Consider the following 23,972-nt stretch of genomic DNA (forward strand, 5'->3'; position numbering starts at 1 on the left):
CTATGCTGCCAGGATTCTTTGCCCACTAAGAAAGCTTTCTTTTTAGTACAAATAAATATCCTTTTGCCACACAGACTTCTTCTTAAGGGATCTGCCTCATTGACCAGAAGGGATCTCTTATCTTCAATTCTTGCACCTCATCAATTTCAATAGATTTGAGATGGAAAGTGCCCTCCCCATCCAGAGAGAGAACTATGGGGATTGAATGTGGATCAAGCATAGTATTTTCACTTTTTTTGTTGTTGTTGCCATTCATTTGCTTGTTTGTTTTTTCTTTCTCATTTTTCCTCCTTTTGATCAGATTTTTCTTGGACAACATGAGGAATATGGAAATATGTTTAGAAGAATTGTATGTTTAACCTATATCAGCTTGCTTGCTCTCTTGGGGAAGTGGGAGAAAGGAAAGAGAGAAAAATTTGAAACACAAGGTTTTGCAAAGGTTGAAAACTATCATTGCATGTATTTAAAAAGAGCGAAATACTGTTTTTAAAAAATGGTTTCCTGAGGAGTTGAATGAAAGGCTGGAATAGTATTCTTTTCTTTCAAGAGTATTGGCTCCTTGTACCACACAGTGAGAAGCTGGCCATCTTTTCCTTCCCACAAAGAAAGCATTACATGGGTGGAACCCTTTTGTCTTCCTCCTCAATCTTCCTTTCTGAACCTCAGTAATCACAAAGCACAATGATCCAGGGACTGAAGTAGTTGGAAAGAAAAATGTAAATGCCTTTCCTTTTACTTCAGGGTTAATGGCAATGGCACCATGCCTGAAGTTGAATTACCTAGCAAGATTTGGGGCATCATATAACTGGCTTTTCAGTCCTTAAATAGGCATAGATATTTAATATAATGATGTGAGGGCTGGGGAAAATTTTCCATAACTTAGAATAAATTGTGTGGTCCATGCTGATGAACTCAGAAATGTTTTGCTAGGTCAGGCCATGACAGCTTTGGCTTAGCCACTGAATTTCCTTTTTCTAACCAGAGACGGGTGCCAGCAGTGAGTGAGGAAGAGACCTTAGTACAGAAGCCATATCATGTTTGATTTCAATATAATTTGCAGTCTTTTTAATGGTTTCATCAATTCAGAATATTCACAAATACCATTTAGCACAGCATCTTCATCTATTTATTACTGGCATTAACAACTATTATCCATTGCCAGCTTCTAAACCATCATCTTGGTCATACTGCTTGTCACTAAAAAAAAATCACTGCTGAGGCTTTATAGCAGATATTTTTAAAAATCATCTTTAGAGAATTTTTTTCTGGTGATTGGCATAATTTGCAGCAAGGAAGAACAAGACATTAGACATCTAAAATCATATTGTAGTGAAAAAAATACTGCTAGAGTTGGAGTCATTTGGTGAGTTTCAGCAGTGTTTCTGACATTGGACAAGTTGCATTCCTTCCTCATCTATAAAATAAGAATAATAATTTTAAGAACTTGCATTACCTAATTATTATAAAAATTATTATTATTAAATATTTCAGTTGATAAAAACTCAACTTGAAATTATACAAAGTAGCTAGGTGGTGCAGTGGAGGGGAATCAGAAAAACCTGAGTTCAAATCTAGACACTCCCCTATCTAGCTCCCTCTCTAGCAGGCTAACCATATTGGCGCTACTTAATGTGGACACCCATTCAGCAAGGGCCCACTACAACTCAGAAAAAGAGAGGAGGAGGAGAGACAAACGGCTTATTGAATTTGGGTTGTTGGTTTTTTAAGTAACTAAGTTTCCCTGGTTTCTTTCCAGATTCAGCTCACTTCTGCAAGAGGTCTTTCCCCTCTGAAAGTGGAATTCTCACATCTTATGTACAATTTGTATTTTCTTTAAAATATTTACATGTTATTCTTCCCCCCCCCATTCCAATGTAGGCTTCTCGGGGGCAGTTTATTTTTGCCTCTTTTCTTTGCTTCACTAATTACCTAGCACAGCTGCAGGCAAATAATAAGCACTTAATAAATGTTTGTTGATTGGGTATTGAACCCAGAAAGCACCAGAAGAAATTCTCCGGGTTTTGGAAAAAAGTGTCTTACAGGAGGGTTGGGAAAGACTATCTGTTAGCAGGGGGTTGTTTTAAGTGTACTGTTCCCAAGAGGTCATTAAATGAAAAAGAGGAGGGAATTTCCGATTTATTACAGAGATTACAGAAAATTTGAGGGGAAGTTTTCTAGTTTCACATAGCTCATTCCCTACCGTAACACAACATGGCGTCCATCAGAGGACGACACAGTCCGTACAGGAATGTAGCGCCCCAGAGAGCGTTGCTTTTCCCGCCCCTAAAGCTTGCAGCACGACTCCCAGAATGCTTCGCGACGTTGAGGCCATTGGTCGGCGCGAGCGGAAGTGCGCCGGACACAGAGAGGTGAAAGGTGAGAGTTATAGGGGAGGTGAAACAGCGTCGGTGACTGCTGGTTCTGCGGAGAAGAGAGCCCTCGGGCCGGGCCTGACAGGCCTCCGGTGAGAGCTAGGAGAAAGGAGGCCTAGACATCTCAGACTCTGGGGACGGTGGCTTCACAGTTTATGGGAGCTCGGACTCCGGGTTCGGGGAGATTGGGCGCCGAGCCCTCTGGGGGAGGGGAACAAACGGAGCCGTTGTGGGCAGTCGGGTGCCGGGCTTTCCGTGCCAGTCTTCCAAGACAGGCCTGAGGCGGATTCGCCACGGGGCATTTCAAGTTAGTGCTTGGAGCTTGAGGGAAAGCTAGGCTACCTGTACGGCGACCGACAAAAACCCTAAGAAGGTGGGAGGAAGAGCCCTGAATTGGTTCTGGGAACTCCTCCCCCCCAAAAGCACTATCTCTCCCACTGTTGTCTGTCTGTCTCTGTCTCCGTCTCTATTCCTTTTTCTCGTGGCTCTGCATCTGTTTCTGTGTCTCTGCTTGTATGTCTTTCACTTTCCCTCCTTCTCCCTCCCTTTGTGTATTCTCGCTTGTCTTTCTCCCTCTATTTTCCTCTTCCCTTCTTTCTTAATATGACTTCAAGCAAGTCCCTTCCCCTCTCCGGATCAATTTCCTCCTCTGAAAAAAATGACAAGTGTTTGACTAGTTCCTTTTCTGATTCTCTTACCATATATTAATATGTCATTGTGCAGAAGTTAGAAGGAACTGGCTTTCTTAATTCCTTCACTTTCCCTGACTATTTTGACTATATTGTGTACTTAGTATTTATGTTTTATTACCCTACTAGAAAATTCGATGGAAGGAGAGATCTAATCTTATCCTCCTATTAGAATGCTCTATAAGGAGAGAGGTCAAGTTATAACCAAATTTTTCCTTTCTTCCATTGTTTTGCATACTTGTTCTAAATAAATAAATCCCATCGATTAGCATTTCCAGCAAAGATTTACCAGGGAAGAGATAAAATATGAATTTTAATTTATAACCAATCCTTATAATATATTTGACCTAGAAAGTGGTCTTTATTTAAAATTATTTGCATTTCTTCTTCCCTTCCCTTAAATGTCTGACAGTTTTATTCTTTTCAAAATGTAAAATAATATTGTTAAGCACAGTTTTTGAATATTTATAAAGAAACACAGTACTATATACATAGAATGGGAAGTTTCCTTTTACAGCACTGACCAACTTAAATAATATTTTTTCTCTTTGTCTCCCAAAGTTCCTATCTTTACCCCCACTCCTCAACATGGGGGAAAGAACAGAAGATTCTAAGCCTCCAGAGGACTTGTTCAATGGCTTAAAGGTTACTGATCCCCAAGAATCAGAGTGTGCTAGCTCCTTGGTGTCTAGTTTAAAAGATGAGTATGTTCACAACAAACAACTAAAGGATGTCCAGGACCAGGGAGAAGATGAGTGCTTTCATGACTGTAATGACTCCTTTGAAGACAAGGAGGATCCAAGAGTGGAAGAGTCAAAAGATGAAATGAGTCCCTCAGAACCAGAGGAAGAATATCTACTGAGATTGGAAAAAGATATGCCAGATGATGAGAAACAGGTAAATATCTTCACCTGCATCCAAGTCACTTTAATTGAAGGTACATTTCTTCAACTTAACCAATTAAAGATATTTCAAAATGATTATTAGATCCAGCAAGCATTTAATTTAGCACTTCACTATGACTTTTCTCTTTATTCTTGTAGATAATGTAGTGATAGGATAGAATGTATAACATTGTAACAATTGAATGTCATCTAATCAAGTCTTAAATGTTTTCCTTTATGTTAACCATCCTGAACAGGAAAAGCATAAAAAGGAAATTTTGAGAAAATAGGAAAAAAAATCCTTATTCTTTAAAATGGATTCCTAAAATGGAGACCTTATAAAGTTGAGTTTCTTCTTGGTTCTTAAGGTTGTTGGTGGGTTGGATTTTTTCTTTTATAAGCTTTATCTTAAAAGTGAATATTTACATAATACTTTTTAAAGCACTTGATATACATAATCTCATTAGTCACTAAAGATACAAACACAATAAATGAACTTTTTCTCATAAGGAGTTTTTGGTCTAATGAAAGAGATAAGACATATAACTTTCATTTCCATTTACATTAGTAAATATTGTACATAATAGCTTTATGCACACATAGATGGAAAGATTTATTAAATGGCAGCACAGCATGTGGACCTTTTCATGCCATTTTGACAATAAACTACCCCTTTGGTGGGGAGGCTCAATATTTTAGAAACAAAGAAGCATGGATGTTCTCTGAATATTTTGACTTAAATGACATTTTGATTTTTCTGTCCATCTGATATTCATACATTTCTTCCAAGAGATTCATTGAGGTGCTCAACTTAGGATACTAATAGTTGACAGCTGATCACATTAGATTAGAAGAGGACTTGAACATAAGCCAGCAAGCATTTATTAAGTACTTCCTGTGTGCCAGGCATTATATTAAATGTTGGAAAGTATTTGAAAAAAAAAAAGTACAAGAACAATGCCATTAGGTTCTTAGAATGTCACTTTAATAGTTATATCAGGGAACTGAGAGGGAAGCAGGGAGTGAAGAGTAGAAAGAGTAGAATATGTTTTAAGGGTTTTTTTTCCCCCAAATTTATTGGTTTCAAATTATGACTTTCTTGTAAAAAGAATAAAAGCATAGAGATATTTTAAGCTACTTTAAGGAAAATATCTCTGAAAATGAAATCATTGGGCTTTTAATGATTTAATAATTTTGAAGAAATTATTTCCAGAAATCTGTAAAAAAATTTTTTTTAGTTTAACATTTGTTTCACTAGTACTATCTCTTAATTATTCAATTGAAAATCTGTTTAAAAATCACTTCAGGTCTTCCTTGCCCTTCTACCTTGGTCTTTGCTAGAATGAAAGACTGATAGATCAGAGAGCTTTTGAGAATGTTTTCAGTGTTAGTGTTAAAATGACAAAGCTTTTCTGGAAGGACTTTCAAGGTTAGTGCACCATGATGTTATCCAAACATCTAACATTTTTAGTCTTGTGAATCCTGCATCAGAGTTTTATTAGATCTTTCAGGTTCAGATGAAGTAATTGGTGCTAAACAAACTTAACTTAAAGCTAGACTTCCAACTTATTAATTTGTAATGGGTGTCTGTATATTTGAGTACAAATTAAGAAAACCAAATTACATATAATTGAGAAGATTGCTTGGTGAATATGGAATCAAAGCAAAAGAATTTCATTAAGAACTATTCTAAAGATTATCCTTCAGCATTTTAAATATGGGTCTAATCCTGGAAGATATTTATACTCTCTTCTTTTGAGAGTCTATATTTCTTAACATACTGTATTTCTGCTTCATTTAAACATCTTCATAATGTCAGCATACTTGAGAGGAAATGAATTGTTTTCATTGGACTTTTCCCTGGTTGCCTCTGGAAAGGCTTCTAATTTCATCAATTATATTTACTTGTTATATCAATAATATAATAGTTATTAATATCACGAGGCATTTCTAAATTTTCTTTTCCTTTTCCCCTCTACATTTTAACAATATTAATGTTTATATCCCTGTATTCATCAACAACTTGATATACTTATTAATATTTGGCTTAAATGAACACTGGACAAATGCCAAAAAGGTATTGTAAGTCTTAAGTCTGAACTAGAGAATATATCACCTCTTCAGCTGAGTTTAATCAATTTATGTGTCAGAACTTCATTTTAATCCTTTCCAAGATTGTGTCACTCTTCATGTTCCTTCTGCCAACACAGATAATAGTCAGTCCATACTTTAGCAGATGGCCTTCAAATTTCCAAATTTAAGGATTCTATGTCTTGGTGACAGGCATAATGTCATTAAACCTCAATAATCATGCTTGATGTGGGAACCTCTAGTTTGTACTCTGCTCCTGGCAAAGCATTAGGGCTTTAAAAAAGGAAACTTAGTTTTATTAAAGCTATTTCTCTGAAATTGAAATTCACAATTTCAATTTATTGATTTTATCAAAGTAGATAATTACTTTTTTATCATTAATAAATTAGATTTTATCAAAGTAGAGGTAATCCATTCCTTATGGATCAGCTTTACACAGTAGGATAAACAAGGATTAGTTATAAATTAGTTTTGACCACAAAGTAATTTGAAAAAAGATCTCCAAAACTATCCACAAATAACAAATATCCCTAGAATTACTGGTAATTTAGGAAGCATTTCAGGGAGATCTTTGAAAGTTATTTACAAAACAGACATGTCTTTTTGTGTAAATGTTTTTAAAAGAAGTAATCTCTACTTTAAAAGGTAATAATTCTGGCAGTCACTTTTTATGAGACTGCTCAAGAAAATGTGAATCTCCTCCTGTTATTCTCACTAGTCTTTAAATAGTTTGGAGGACTAACTTCCTCACTACTTTCAGTGTTTTCTGAGTGTTTTGCCACATCATAACTATCAGCACTCTTAAGATGTTAATGTTCCATAATTTAGAAAATGGCAGATCTTGGGATCAGAAAATCTGAGTTCTAATCTTAAGTACTCTTGACATCTATGGTCTTTATCCGCCTGCCTCCCCATTTCTATTATATGGGGGTGATATTTTATTCATTTGCTTTACAAATTTTGTGAAGTATACACTTTATATAAACTTTAAAGAAATCTATAAATATAATTCCATCATAGGATCATGGATTTAGATATGGAAGAATCCCCTTTAAAATACAACCCCTTCATTATACAGATGAGAAAACTGAAGCTCAGAGAGATGAAATGACAACATCTCAAAGTAGTAAGGCAGAGCTGGGATTTGAATTCAGGTTCTCTGGTTCCAAATCCACTATTCTTTCTACTGTCCCAGAATGTTTGATGTTGTTATAAGAGCCATTATTGTGGATATCTTAGTAAATTTATATTATTCTTTCTTCTTAGTTTGAGTTTCTAATGTGAATTTTACCTTTTTGATAATATAGACAAATCTTTACTTAGCAATTGCTTCCCTAAACTGTAGGTGGTAGCAGATAGCTGCTGATAGAGTTAAGATTTGGGAATAGACTTGTCTGCCTTAAGTCCTTGAATTTATTCCTTTTATTTTTCAACTTTAACTATTGCAGTTGTTTCTACAATGAGCCAAAAGAACCAAAAAATTTATATTTAGAATAAGTGTTTGCTGCTTAATGGTATTTCAAAGAATGTGAATGTCCGTTATGCTCTAAGCAACTTACGTTACATACATTAGATCAGAGTATAAGAACAAATATTATCCAGACAAGCCCCCACGTTGCATAGGATCTCCTTGAAAGGAAGGAAGACTTTTCTGATAGATGTTCATTTTAATTAATAACTAAAGAAAATGATATTCTTTCTAAAATTTTGTCTTAAAGATCCTAGGATTTGATCTCTCAACTACTTCCTCAAAATGTAGAAATAGTTATGCATTCCTCTTGTGTACTTGATTTTTAAAAAAATATTTTCAGGATTTCAGACATAGATAATGGCAACTAACATAGTCAACAAATGCAGTTGGAGTTTGGTTGAATGACTGTTTAGGTAACCATCATAGTGTTAACAAAATATGTGTTTTTCATAAGGTATGCATTCCTTTTGGCTCATGCCTGGCTTCATTGTCTAAGGGAAAGGGCATTTTTGTAGCCTGGTATGCAGTGTATAGAGTTCTAGACGTGGAGTTGGAAGACTTGTATTCAATTATTGTCACAGACACATAGCTTTATGACCTTTGGACAAGTCGGTTAACCAACCTCTTAGCCTCGGTTTCCTCATCTGCAAAATAGGGGCATCTACCTCATAGTGTTGTTATGAAGGTTAATCAAGGTTATGAAGGAGAAAATCATGCTAATCGTTCTAATTTGATCCACTGCAAATTTATATTACAGGACCTCAATTGGAACCTCACTGCTGCTAGGTATTCATATTATACGTATCTTCTCACAAATTTTCATCCTTCTTCAAACTTCAAACAAAGGGAGCCATGTCTCCCTTTCCTCCTCCTTCCCACCACCATTTTCTTGACTGAGAAGCATGCCTGGTATTTTATAGAAAGAAATTGAAGCAATTCACTGAGTTCGTTCTTTCTTCTTCCTCCTCTCATAATATTAATGCTCCTTTTCCCACTCTCTTCCTCCTTCACCCCTTCTCAAAAGTTTCTTACCAAACTAATCCTTTGTTTAATCAAGCAATCCCATTCCATTCTGTTTTCTTCAACAGATTACTCCTTTCATCCTCACTCTTATCACTTAATTTCAATCTTTCCTTATCTACTTACTAATACCTTATTTCCTACAAACAGGCATATATCTCTCTTAACCTGAAAAAATTTTCACTTGATCCTTCCATCGTAGCTAACTATTGCCCTGTAGCTTTTCTGCTGTTCTCTCCTCTCACTTCTTAATAGGTTACATTCTGGCTTCGGAACATATTCCACTTTTAAGTACTCTCTCCAGTTACTAATGACATGTTGCCAAATTAATGGCCTACTCTCAATCCTCATTCTCCTTGTTTTCTCTGCAGCCTTTGACATTGGTGTACATTCTTGATGCTCTCAAAGTTTTCAAGATACCACTCTTTCCTGGTTCTCTTACCTATCTGACTTCTCCTTTTTTGCCTTCTAACCAAATATGTTCCACAGGGTTCTTCTGGACCCTCTTCTCCTCTCCCAGTAGACTACTTTACTTGGTGATCTCATCAATTTCCAGGCAATTAATTACCATTCCTATACTGCTGATTCTCAAATATCCCTATCCTACCCCATCCTCTCTGCTGACCTCTAATCTCATATCTCCAGCTTTCAGGCATGTCAAACTGGATGACTAATAAACATCTTAAATTCAACATGTCCAAAATTGAACTCATATTTTTTTTTCCTAAATCCTCTTTCCTCTTACCTTCCCTCTTACTACAGAGGACAACACCATCCTTCCAGTCCCACAGGCTTATTACCTGGGCATCATCCTGAATATTGCACTAGCTCCCCCTGAGTTTGTCTAAAATCACTAAACTAAATCACATCTTTTATTTGAAGGCTTTCCTGATCTCTCTTAATTCAAATGCCTTTTTCTGTTATCGCCTATATATCCTGTATATAGCTTGCTTTGTATATATGTACAAATTACCATCCCTATTAGATTTTGAGCTCCTTGAGGGCTGGAATTGTCTTTTGCTTCTCTTACTATCCCTGGCACTTAGCATGGTGCTTTGTGCATAGTAGTTTAATGTTTTTTGACTGATTGAAACCTCTTCAACTCAGTATGTCTAAAATTAAATAATACATTCTTTTCTCAAACTAAGACCTTTTCTATTCCTAACCTTACTATTGAGGGTCATACCATTCTCCTGATCACTAAGGCTGATAATGTAAGTATTATCCTTACTTTATTCACTTTTATTGCTAGAACCTCATATTTCCATACTTTGATCAAGTAATAAAAATTAAGAACAGGACAGAAATGGAAGATAAATAATAAATGAAAATAAGAATTTTTTTTTTTAGAGAAAAGGCAATGAAAATGAAATTTTTGAAAAGTAAAAGAGCAAAAGAAATTACAATTGGAATAGAAAGGGAATTTTACCCAACAACTAAACAGAGAAAAAAAAAGAGAGAAAGAATGAAATAAAGTAAAAGGAAGAAAAATTTCATACTTTCCAAAACTAGTTCTTTCCTACTTTTTCATTCTTCTCCTATTCTAGTCCCTTCCACAAATTCTGTGATCCAGTGATACTGGCTTCCTTTCGGTTCCTTGACCGAACACTCCATATCCCTATTCTTTGCATTTTCACCAACAGTTCCATTTGTCTAGAAATTCTCTTCCCCTTACTGTTGCTTCCTGGCTTCCTTCCAACTCCCAGCTAAAATCCCATCTTCTGTTAAGACTTTCCCAATCCCCTTGACTACTAGGATATGTCTTTTGTTGATTATCTACAATATTTTGTTGGTACTTAGTTGTTTGCATATTGTCTCCCCCATTAGATTCTGAGCTCCTTGAAAGCAGGAACTAGTTTTTGTTTTCTGTTTCTTTGTATCCCTTGGACTTAACTCATTGTCTAATACATATTAAGTGCTTAATGTTTCTTGACTCAATTTACTTGACTTAAAAACTTCATATAAATACTAAGATTTAAGTGCATTGTAAATCCTGTCTTAAATATTATAGGAAGTGGCGTATTAAGATTTCCTTCTTTGAAAAAAGGTTAACATCCAGGCAGCTAGCTGGCAAAAAGTAGGTAGAGCCCTGGGCCTGGAAGGAAATCTTTCTAAGTTCAAATCTGTCCTCAGACATTAACACAACTGTTAAGTTGTGTGGCCCTGGGCATGATGAATGGAGTTTCTTCATCTATAAACTGGAAATGATAATAGTAGCACTGATTCCCCAGGGTTTTGCAAGGATAAAATGAGCTGATAATTTCTAAAGCACTTTTCAAACCTTAAAATTGTTATTAATAACACCTTCATTTTCAAGTAATATTTTGCTACTATTTTATTGAATGCTACACATTTTATATATATATATATATATATATATATATATATATATATATATATATATATACACACATATAAACAGATTTTTTTTTGGTTAATTTGGTTAATTATAATCATATATATATAAAATAAAATATAATTAGAATTTAGTCATTTTTAAATACACTAGAGTTTACTATTTAGAGGAATTCAAGAATGTTGTGAATTATTTAATGAAGTGATGTGGTTTATATTTTAATATCAAATTTCCATATGCCATACTAGGTTTCCTTAGTGTATACCTTTAAATAATTTATTATCAGCCAAGTGGCATAATACATATTCAAGCAATATGTATTTAAAGCCTACTATGCTCTAGGCGTCACAAATTAGTAGGGAAAATCAATATGCAGATATATGCAAAGCAAGTTAGATATATAGAATAAATGAGAGTTATTTAACAGAAAGAGGCACTAGAATTAAAAACAGTAGGAGAACCCTTATAGTACAAAATGGGAATTTAGTTGAGACTTTAAAGGAAGCCAGGGATATCAGGAGGTAAAGCAGAGGAGGGAGAATGTTTTAGATATGGAAGACTGTCAGAGTAAACCGCAAAAAGATGGAGTATCTTGTTGTGGAAGACTAGTGTCATTTGATCAAAGAGGAAATTAAGATATATGAAAACCTGGCCAAGCTAGGAGGAAGGGGAGTTGAAGAACATTTGGTTATGCAGGACTTTGAATGCCAGTAGAATATTTTGTATCCTGTTAAAACCCACTGCAGTTGGGGAATGGCGGGGAGAAGCAGGGGAATGAAAAAGAAAAAGATGGTAAGACCTGTACTTTAGAAAAATCACTTTAGTGACTGGAGAATGGATTGGGGAGAAACTTGAGGTAGGCATACCTATCAGCAATCCAAGTGTACTAGAGTGGTGGCAGTGTCAGGAGAGAAGGAAGCGAATTATAGAGATGTTGCAAAAGTGAAATTAACAGGCCTTGGTGAAAGCTTGGAATGGGAGGGGAGAGGACAGTAAGAGATAGTGGGATATTCAGGATGATTCTTAGGTTATAAGCCAGCATAGAGATGGAAATTAAATAATGAGAACTGATGAGATTACCAAGTGAAATAGTATGGAGGGAGAAGAGAGTCCAGAAGAAGCCTGTGGGACACATTGGTTAGAGGGCGAAAAAGGAGAGATCAGATTGATAAGAGAATCAGAAGAGAGTGGTGTCTTAAAAGCTTTGGGAGCATCTGCAGAGAAATCAAGGAAAATGAGGATTGAGAGTAGGCCATTAATTTGACAACAGATCATTAGTAATTTTGGAAAGAGTACTTGCAATGCAATGATAAAAGCTGAAACCAAATAGAACACTGCCCAATCAGGAAAATCTAAGTTCAAATCCTGATTCACTTACCTAGCTATGTGATCTTAAACAAATTTGCTTCAATACCTCTTTTGTAAACCCTCCCAAAAGTGTTTCTTCAAAACTAAGATAATATTTGAAAAGTATTTTTTGTAAATCTTAAAGATACCATATACATGCTAACTTTGTTATTCTATTATGGAAGGACAATTAGTCTTGGAGTCAAGAATACATGGGTTCAGTTATTGCTTCTGATACACAATTAACTCTATAACCATAAGCAAGCCACTTAAATTCTCATTGTCCAAGCAATTCTTGGTGAAGAGAGTTTGCCAACTGATGAAATAATAGATGTGAGAGGATATGATATCACCAGGAAGACTTTTAAAACTAGATTTAAAAATTCAGACATATTAATACCTTTTAATTGTGAGATCCCTTTTATTCTACAGAAAAGGTGAGAGGTTTTTTCTTTGACTACCCTTTTGAACATGCTGTATTTTCAGATTCTTTAGTTATTGAAGTTTCTATGATTTTATGAGCATAGCTACTACCTTCACAAGAAAGATAGCAACCTATCATCTACAACTCAATACAGAATATTTGAAATTGTTCATGGATCAAAAATCTGTTGTCCTGCAGGTAGTCTTTTTATGTGCCTTTCCCAACTCAAATAAGAAAATAGACAGCCTTAATTAAACTAAACATATATTCAGTCTTCCTAATTTGATAGGAATTACCGGAGTTTCACTCTGCTGAAAACTTAAAAAAAAATCACATCACAAGCACCAGAATAGCACTGACCTCAGAATCTATTAGAGGATTCATAATTGATTCCTAGCTTTGCTTCCTACTACTTTTGCCATTTTGAACTAGTTTCTCTGGGCTTCATTTATTTGCCTCTTTTCTAAAGTGAAAGGTATTGAACTAGAAGAGAGGTTTCAAATATACAGACCACATGTGGCACAACAGTTCCTTTGTAACCCAAATCAGATTAAAATATATTAACAATCTTCCAAAAATGTAATAACTATAAGTGAAAATTACAATAAAACATGCATAATATTACGTCTTAAAACCAAACAATTGTGTGGCCTAGAGATCCTTATGTAAAGATTAGTATGGTTTCTCATTTCCATTTGAAATCACTAACCTAAAATCCCTTCCAGCTCTAAGCCCTGTTTTTCTGTTTTAGTGACATCTCATCTGGATGAATTTGGCTTAAAGCAAAGCCATACACATAAGTAAAACTCTTTGGAAGTTGAGAATGTTTTACACTATTAGAGCATGGTGAAGTACAGCTATGCATGCTTTCTTTTATGTTAGGGATCCTATTTAGGGAATGGATGAAGCTGTTTATTTTGCTAAAGACACATTATTTTAAAATGATGAATCCTTTCAAATATAATAATGCTTCAAGGTGACTCTTAAACACCTTGTCTGAAGACCAGTCATTTTCTGCTATTGATTTAGCAACAAGACTTTTGTCAATGTGCTCCAGATGATAGTAGGAAAAGAGGAGCTTAATTCTGTAGCTCTGATTTGTGAACCTTAATGGCAAATAAAAAAAGGGAGCTTGATTCTGAACATTCACCTTTTGCCTGAATTGTCGGTTGTTTCTTAAAATGTAATTTTTGTAGTGTTGTATTATTCACCAAGCAGTTGTCCAAAAGGCTCTCTGGTATAATACAATTTCAGTCAAAATTGTTACTTTAACAGAAGGATAATTGGTGTTAAGGATTGAACAAGTAAGAAGAAGCAAAAAATGTATTAGATACTTGTTTCAAACAAAAATAATTATTCTTAAAAGCTTTCTTTGTTTTATAATTTTTTTAATTGGCACAATCTCCCATATCAGCGTAAGGATTTTTTTTTTTTTTTTTGGCTTTCCCATTTAGAAAACTATAATCTGAAAAGTAAGAATAAATATTGAATCCTTTGGTTTCACGAAAATCCTGTAACATCTCTTAGCATATGGTATTCTTTCCTACATTAGCAAGGGACAGATAAGGTCTTCAAAAAAAAAAAAAAAAAAAAAAAAAAGCCCTGCAAAATGACCCTGCCATTCTTCAACTAAACAGGAATCTGATATTCAACTCAGATTCACCTGAAAATAGTTTCATGAGAGCAGCAATTTAAGCAAATTGAAACCCACAGTTGAAACATTATTACCACTTTTTTTTTTTTTTAATGTGGGATACATAAATAGAACTCAAAACTTAAAGATTCAATTATATAGCTCTGTGGAACTTTGTCCTTAATAGTATCAAAGGAATTATTATCTTAGAAATCATCTAATTCAGTGCCCTATTTTTGCAAATGAGGAAACTAAAAGCCCAGGGAAGCTGGCAAGCTGGCAAAGCTGAGATAAGAATTTGGGATCTTATGATTCTTGTGCTTTTTCCCCTATTTGTTAATGAAAATCTGGCAGTATTAGTCAACATTTATATCATGTACTATGGGCCAGGCACTATGCTGAACACAGTTATTCTATTTGATCCTTATAACAACTTTTGGCAGTAGGTACTGTTATTCCCATCTTATAAACTTATAAAGTGGTTAAGTGCTTACCCAACGTCACATAATTAGGAAGTATCTGAGACCAGGTCTGACTCCAGCTCATTACTCTTATTTTATACCACCCTGCTTTCCTCACAGGAAGTTAGTTCTTTTAGAACTTTAAAGCATTACCATAAATCAGTTGTTAGGTTCCAGAGGATGTTCTGTGGTCTTCATTCTTCTCTTTTCTCTTGCATATGTATTATTCAGATCCAGATCTGAGATGAAGTCAAGTGGTTCCATGAGCCTTGTTCAATGTATTCACTAATACACTTTTTTAAAATAGCTTTTTATTTACAAAATATATGCATGGGTAGTTTTTTAGCATTGACAGTTGTAAAACCTTTTGTTCTAATTTTCCCCTCCTTCCCTCTACCCCGTTCCCCCAGATGGCAAGTAGACCAATACATGTTAAATATTTTAAATACTATGTTAAATACAATATATGTATACATGTCCATATAGTTGTGTTGCTGCACAAAAAGAATCGGACTTTGAAATACACACTTTTTTTTTTTTTTATGAGGACAAACCAACCCACAAACTAAAAGTGTAGTTCATTAATTTTTTATAGAATATGGGTTCTTTAATCTCAGTAAATTCATGATTTCATTTATGTGGGCATTCTTTCAACTATGTAAAGTAAAACCTGTCCATATCTTTTCATGCTATATAGTATGAAAATTAAATACTATTATTGTTGATGACCTTCCATGAATCTTTCCTAAAGTATCCAACCACAAGAGACCTGTCTTTGTATCATATTTTGTAGATTTCAGTGCAATATTCAGGGTGTATTTTTGTTTTCCTTTGTACTCTTTTCTGATTATATGTATCCTTGATAATGCTTTTTATACCACTTCTTATATATAAGTCATGCTTACTAATGTAATATGTAGTTTGTCAACCTTTGGATCACCTGCAGTTTCAGTTCTAAAAGCATAATGTTCTTGGTGTGCGGCCATATAGCATCACTAGAGAAATATTGGTAATAAGAAATGGTCTCAGGGAACAACTTGATATTATTGAAAGCATTGCCTAATTTCCTAAATATGATCAAAGTACATTTTTTTTAATTCAATTTTGGACCCAATTCATTCAACTATAATTAAATATTCAGATAGGCCCACCAAGCTTTATAATCTAGGCAATGGTTTTTCATTTTTTTTCCCTTCAGTATACATTCATAGGTGATTCTTTTGAATACCCATGGATCTTACTGAAGATGCATTCAAGAAATAATCATCAGAAAAAATGTGTATGTATTCATGTATTCACCAACTATTTTGTGTCTAATATTTATGAAGCTTTTGCTCTATCCCTAGCATTGGACTTGATGCTGAAAGATATAAAAGAAATGATAAAATGTCTCTGATCTTCCAGAGTTTACAATCTAGTTGGTGACATAAATAAGTATACACAAAATTAGAATAAAAATTAGGATATTATATATGTACATTGAAGTGATAGTGCTATTCTGAGAGAAAAGCATTTGTTTTGTGTACAGATGAAGAATTTGAATCCCACAGAGGGAAATTATTTGCTCAGAATCACATAGAAAATAAATGGTAAAGCCAGTATTCAAACTCATGTCCTCTAACCCCAAATTATATGACTTTTATTAAGGGCCTTTTCTGTTTAGAATTTCTCTTAAGCAACTTACACTAGTGAAGTTTATTTGCAATACATTTTATTTTTCCCCTCCCTAAGTTTTTAATAGCAAATTGGGCACTGGATTCCTTGAATGCTGAGGTAAAGACTCTAATATAATCTATTCCATCTCTTACTAAAATAGAACAAGAGAGCAGATGTTTCCTTATGAGCCTTTCTGGAATTCTTTAAAAGGAGTGTATAGAAATATGAGGGAGTTCCTTGTCATAATTAGAAATTTTTTCATTTTTAGAGTAAAAAGAATATATTTTGAGAAGCAGTATCTCTGATTGCTATAATCTTGCACCACTAAGATTTCTTTGTAAATACCCTAATATAATAACTAGTATGCAGCTGTAAAACTGTATCACAGCCTTTTAAATCTATATTTGGAAAAATTATTCCAATAGTGTGTATGATATGTGGTGAAGTACTATACAGAGAATATACGGCAACAAAACAAACCCTCATCTTTATGTAAGAATAAAGCAGATCTCTTAGAGCTAGTAGATGGTGTAGCTCTCTTTGTGGAATACTATTTTTAACTGTTACCAAGGGGATGTTCTGCTAGATATTGATAATTGCATTAATTCTCAATTTATACAATCTGTGCAAAGGGAAGCAGCTCCTTCAACCTTTTCTTTGTGCTCTGAGTGTAAAATGTATGCTGGCCAGAACATGAAATTGGCTTTAGGAATCTGTTTGGAAACCCACCACCTATTAAACTTTTTATTCCTAATACTTTGTTTCATTTCTCTAGGGTTGTGTTATACATGGAGCTTCTAGAGTAGAGAAATGCTTTTAGAGACACTGAAACTGCATTGTCAAAAGCTGACAGGCAGGGCTGTGTACTAATTTTGCTTATATCAACAGTGTAGTTAAGATGTTTATGGTTGAAAGCACGCACATGCTGAGCATGTGCCATATTTGTTGTAGAGTTTTTTTTTTGCCTATCTGTGTGAAATTCAAAAAGAAACTAATGGGGGAAAAAAGATATTTTGTTTATCTTGATTTCTTAAATCTTTCTGTTTGTCTCTTTAGAACATTTTAGTGACAGAAATTTAGTCATGTCCAACTCTTCGTGTCCCATGGACACTTTCCAACTTGAGGGGCTCATCTTCCAAAGTCATAACTTTTAGCATTTTCATATTGTCCATGAGGTTTTCTTGGCAAAGATACTGGAAGGGCTTGCCATTTCTTTCTCCAGTGGATAACCTTTTGTCAGATCTTTCCAATATGACCTGTTCATCTTCGCTAGCTTTCATGTCAGAACTCATGAGCTAAGTGAGCCCCTCTGCCATTCAAGGCTGTGATCCATTAAGGAAAGAAATTAATACCTTCCAATTTGTGTACAAAGGTTTTGTTGATTTAGAGTATCCTACTGCCATACCCATTATGTGACAGGTACTATGATAAATCCTAAACAAAAAAAGAAAAAGACAAAAGACAGCCCTTCTACTCATGGAGCCCACAATCTAATGGGGAACCATATGCAAATAAACTATGTAAAAGATAAATAGGAAATAATCAATAGAGTGAAGGCACGAGAAAATAAAACTATCCCTTGCCTTTACTAATTTCAAGACCAAGAATGAAGCACTTGTGCTATAATAATCTATATGCCTTTTTGTTTTTCTTCCCAGGTTATTTTTACCTTCTGAATCCAATTCTTCTTGTACAGCAAGAGAACTGTACAGTTCTGCACACATATATTGTATCTAGGATATACTATAATATATTTAACATGTTTAAGACTGCCTGCCATCTAGGGGAAGGAGTGGAGGGAGGGAAAAGTGGGAACAGAAGTGAGTTCAAGGGATAATGTTGTATGTTCTGTCAATAAAAAAATTATAATAATAAAAAAAAATCTATATATCTTTTTCCTACCAACACATAAAGTTATCCTTTAGAAATGTCATATGTAAGAAACTAAAACTTTATAAAATTGGGGATTGAGCAGTGTTGGCTAGAAGGAAGAAAAATAAGTGACAGGAGTAGCCAAGTAAGGGGCAAATGAGAGAAGTATGCACTTTTCTTACAGTTCCAGTTTTAGAAATAAATACCAGAAACAAAATTGATGGTCAGTCACATCTGATATCTCAAAAAAAATTTTTCCAACTTTTCCAACTTAAGATGACTAATTTGATGTGGGAAAACATGTGTTGTTTCACCTACTTAAAAATCTTATCAAATAATAAATCTGAAAGTGGTGGCCATTTGAATTATGTCAAAGCATAGTATTTTTTTATTATTCTTGATCCCTCACAAAAAGAGTGCCAGACTGGCTCCAAGTCACTCAAGTTTCTGTTTTGGTAATGCTATCAGGATAGCATTTTGTAAGAGCTCAGTAGTTTCTCCTAGGTTAGGGACATAGAACTGTCTGTTTTACCTTACACAGTGCCTAAAGTTTATTGTCTAGTCAGTTAAATATTTTGTTGTGATCAGTTTATTGATTTTTTTTCACCTTCAATGCAAAAGTCTAAGCACGCTTAATCTTCCACATATATGCCTTTAAAAATAGAACAAGAACATTGACCAAATATCAAGAAAAATACTGTCTAGTCATAAAGCATTGACCTGCTTTGTCACTATCATAAAATAAATTCTTTCATGTTTTATAGAAAAGAAGAGAGGAGAGCACCAAATTAAAGGAAGAAGGGAATGAACAGTTTAAAAAAGGAGGTAAGTTTAAAAAACAAAATTTTAGAACAGATGATGGTCTTCCTAAATAAACCTTTATCTTTTGTTAAAACCATGAAAAAATAATACAAAAGAAAAAAAAAAGATTTTGCAGCCTTTGCTAGAATACTACATTCTTTGCTATTTAAGTTTTGCTTTCTAAATCCGTTAAATTGTATTTACTTACTAAATCATAGACATATTCTTAGTTGAGATGGCTCATCTTCCCTGGGAATCATTTTGGCACAAGTCTTATTTTCTTTTCCTATAATCCTATGACCTTTCACTACAAAAATTAAAGGAAAAAAACCCTTAAAGTAAGGTTTGTAAATTGTAACTTTTAAGGTTTGTAATCTTTAAGGCTTTTTACTGTTATAATTTTCATTGCATGTATCTCTAGGTGTGAACCTTAACAAAATCTTTCATTTTTCCCTTTACGTGGTTTTTGCTGTTGCTTTCCCTGATGTTTCAATGAGATAGATGTTCTACACATTTACTTTCATATCCTATAGTAGCTTTTGGATTAACATGATTTTACAAAATTTTGAAGAGCTATTTACTTTAGTAACAATACTATGTTGTATAACTTCAGAAGAAATGTGTATGCTTTGTACATTCTAGGCATATTCATATTTTTACTATTTTCATAGAAAAAAGATACAAACCAGGCTCTATGGTAAGTGCAGGAGCAACAGTCAAAAATGAAATAGTCCTATTAATGAGCATTTTATAATCTTATTAAGAAAGTCAACAAACACACACACACACACTGTCCCAAAAGTTTTAATGTAGTATTAAGGTTTAATTTTTTAAACTATTTTTTAAAGCTATTAAAAGCATATTACCATGCTAAGGTTTTTGGGACACTGTATAAATATATACAGTGTGCAAAATGAATGCCAAGGTAGTTTTGGAGAAGAAAGTATTAGCAATTAGGGCAGAAAGGAAAGGCTGTGTGGCTTTCTATAGAAGGTTGTGTTATTGTTTGTTTTTGTTTTTAGAGACATTTAATAAATTTAATTTATATACATTTAACAAAATTCAAAAGAAATCATATACATACATGCATATATATATAATATAGCTTGCTGTTCACAAACTGATTTTCATTGTGAGGTGTTTTTTTTTGTTGTTATTGTTGTTGTTGTTTTTTTACAACAGAAACAAAATAAAAATATTTTTCTGGCCAATAAGTTACCCAACTAACACATTGATTTTTTTTTAAGTATCATTTATTTTTTTAAATAATAGCTTTTTGATTTTCAAAATATATTCAAATAATTTTCCAACATTTACCCTTGCAAAACCTTCTATTCCAAATTTTTCTCCTTCCCTTCCTCCCACCCTCTCCCCTAGACAGCAAATAATCCAATATATGTTTAAACATGTACAATTCTTCTGTACATTTCCACATTTATCATGCAAGGCAGATAATTTTTAAGAAAACCTGGGATTCCAAGAAGCAGAGATAAAAAATAGACACATTTCAGACATAAGAGTTAACCAGGGCAAAGTCATGGACAGGGGAGATGAATTAGAATGTCATGAGTAATATGTGGAGAATAATATGTGGAGAAGATCCATGTGTAAGAGTAGGGAAGAAGCTGGTTGTAAAGAGCTTTAAGTGCCAAACAGAAGAGTATTTGTTTATTCTAGAGGTGATAGGTAACTACTTAGATATATTGAGGAAGATTGACATGGTCAATCTGTGGCCTTCTATTTAGGGAAGTTTCTTAGGGAGCTATCAGGAAAATGAACACTAATGGGGTGAGAACACACTTGAAAGTGGAAGACCAACTGGAAAGTTTTCATAATAGTATAAGAACTGATGAGAACCCTGCATTCAAGTGTTGGCTTTGTAAGTAGGATGGATTGTACACGAGAGATGTTGTGGAGGTGGGAATGACAAGATTTGACAACTGATTGTTGATGTGGATTGAATGAATGAGGAGTCAAGGATAATACTAAAATTGCATACTTGGAATACTAGAGAGATAGCAGCAGTCTTGAGAGTTCTAGGGACTCTTAGACCCTGCATTTGGGAAGAAAAATTAATTCCATTTTAGACATGTTGAATATGAGATGCAGGACATCTAGTTTGAAATGACCAATAGGCAATAATTTATCAAAGACTGGAGCTTAAGATAATGAGTAGGGCTGTATCTATCTATCTGGAAGTCTTTTGCTTTTAGTTTTTTGCTTCAAACAGTTATTTAGTAGAATCTGCATACTTTAAGTGTTTTTATTGTTTTTGGTTTTACTGTCTGACTTGATTATTGTAGAGAGATCTCATTGAGAAATTTCATTTTTCCTAGTGAAGAATTTCATTTTGTCACCTCCTCTGCAATTTATTATTTTAGAGAGTTACTTAGGGACACTGTGAAGTAGGTTAAATGACAGTTAAATAAACTGGTATATGTCAGAGGCAAGAATGAGTCAACTCTTTATATACTATGCCAAATTTCTAAAAGTTATGCATTTTGATCTATTTAAATATTAGACCTAAGAAGGCATAAATAAGAAATTTAATACTGATGTTATTTATGTGAGTGTATATACATATATATGTACATATAAATTATATATAAAATTATATAAAGTCATCACCGTAATGCAGAGTCCTCATCACTTTTCACATAGGCTATAGTACAAGAATCTCCTCCTTGTTCTCCCTATCTTGAGTCTTTTCCCTCCCCACTCTCATCCATTCTTCACACAGCCCTTTAAGTGGTCTTGCAAAATAGCATGCATGAGTATTTCAGTCTCTTCCACTAAACTCCAGTGGTTTTCTATTACTTCTAGGATTAATATTTATATGTTAGATATGTATTGTATATAAAATGTCTTTATCTCTTGGTAGTCTATGGTAGCCATCCAGTTTTTTAAAAAATTTATTTGTCTTGTTTTTATATCATCTATTCACATATACATCTCCCATTTTTCTCCCCATCCCAGAGAGCCATTCTTAAAACAAAGAATTTTTTAAAAGGAAAAAAATCAGCAAAACCAATCAACATATCAAAAAAAATTCTTATATTATATACAGTGTTCCATACCTGTGGACCCTCCCTTCCTTGCAAAAGAATGGAGTATCTTTTTAATCTGTTTTTTTGAAACCAGGTTTTTGTTTACTTTTGATTGTTATTAATGATTTTTTTCATTTCTATTGTCATTGAGTATATTAACTGTTGACTTTGATTTGCATGTTTGTGTAAATCTTTCCATACTTATCCATATTCGTCACATTTATCATTTCTTACAGTGCATTAGTAATATATCATTATATTTGTATACCACAGTCTTTTTTTTAGTCCGTCCCCAATTAATGGACATTTGCTTTGGTTTTAGTTCTTTGCTACTACAAAAAGTGCTGTTGTAAATATTTTGATGTATATTTTTTGTCATTGATCTCTTTGGGGTATATCTGTTATCAGTGTACTCCCTGGATTAAAAATTAGCATCGATATATATAATTCCAGATTGCTTTCCAGAATTGTTATATTTATTCACAGCTCCAGAAATAATGTATCAGCATTTCTGTCTTTACATAAGCCATCTAATATTGACTATTCCATTAATCATTTTTGCCAATTTGCTAGGTTTTGTGTTAAAACCTCAAGATTTTTTTTTTTAATTTACATTTCTCTCACTGGTGATTTGGAGTATTTTTTCATAGTTAATTTATAATTTTTTGAGAACTATTTGTTAATATCCTTTGATTATTTATTGGGGAATGGCATTTGCCATTCAGTTTTAACCACAAACAAAATAACTACTTTTGACTTCCATACACACAAATTTAAATCCCTTTCTCTTTTCTCTATTTTCTCCTTTGAAGAAAGCTAAATTGATGGAGCTCTATGAAAGTTGAAACTTTGGATTTAATATAGTAGGAAATTTTGGGAGTTTTTACTGATCGTGTCCCCTGATTCAACATCCCTAGAAATGAAAGCAGTTATGGATGATGGTTGTTTTTTTTTTAAGGCATTAGTTAAATAGAATTTCTGCTTTGGATCTCAGTGAAGAAAGGAAAATGCCTTGCAAGATAAGCATAAGGAACACTATTTCTTTAAAACAAACCAAAGATAATTATAGTGATTTCTGTGGCCAAAAAATTAATATTACTGTGACCACTGTTCTAGGTTGAAACTTCATAGAAAATACTATAACATACTAAGAGAATAGTGTAAAAAATGAAATAGTAAAGACTAATTACTTCATTACCTTACAAATTTCAGAATATGTGGAAGCAGAAAGTTCTTACAGCCGAGCTCTTCAGACTTGTCCTGCCTGCTATCAAAAAGATAGATCGGTTCTGTTTTCAAACCGAGCTGCTGCAAGAATGAAACAGGTATGTATTCTTTACTGTTCCTGTCTTTTAACAATAAATTGTTAAATTGAAACTAATGGAACTATAATGTTCCACAGTGTTGCTTCTCTTTGAAAAGTAGTTTGGTGGTCTGATTGCCTCTCTGGGTATAAAAAACAATGAACCAAGTGATATTTAACTTAGAATAGTTACCACTTCTTATTCAGATCCTAGGAAGACTTGTGATAGGAAGGGATGCACTCATTAAAATATTCAGTTTAAATTTACCATTCTATAATATTGAGCAAGTCACTACACTTCTCATACACACACACACACACACACACACACACACACACGTGTGTGTGTGTGTGTGTGTGTATAAAGGAATGTTTGGGGAAAACCTAAACTCCTAATGTGTTAGTGGAAAAGATGCTCTATAAAATGCATTTATAGTCAAGAGACACTTGGAAAGTGTTTCCAAATAACTAAGAAAACAAAGATGGGGAGAATTGTTTTATTTACACACTGATGAGAGAATTTCCTTATATTTTGTATAGGAAAG

The 23,972-nt window shown here is 33.8% G+C and overlaps 1 protein-coding gene across 2 annotated transcripts in view; it reads left to right on the top strand.

Annotated features, from left to right (window-relative positions):
* Positions 1-2,351: 2,351 nt before the first annotated feature.
* Positions 2,352-23,972, top strand: part of TTC1 (tetratricopeptide repeat domain 1) — a 48,600-nt gene continuing 26,979 nt past the window's right edge. Inside the window, exons 1-4 of one of the 2 annotated variants that reach the window (XM_051978817.1) lie at positions 2,352-2,464; positions 3,623-3,958; positions 19,041-19,101; positions 23,337-23,449. In XM_051978817.1, the coding sequence (XP_051834777.1) occupies positions 3,650-3,958; positions 19,041-19,101; positions 23,337-23,449 (483 nt within the window). In that variant the 5' untranslated portion in view covers positions 2,352-2,464; positions 3,623-3,649. Of the gene's footprint in view, positions 2,465-2,631; positions 2,746-3,622; positions 3,959-19,040; positions 19,102-23,336; positions 23,450-23,972 lie in introns of those variants that run through there. The other variant, XM_051978818.1, reaches the window with a different exon arrangement.

The sequence above is a fragment of the Antechinus flavipes genome, chromosome 2 (assembly GCF_016432865.1).
Source record: "Antechinus flavipes isolate AdamAnt ecotype Samford, QLD, Australia chromosome 2, AdamAnt_v2, whole genome shotgun sequence".
NCBI lineage: Eukaryota > Metazoa > Chordata > Mammalia > Dasyuromorphia > Dasyuridae > Antechinus > Antechinus flavipes.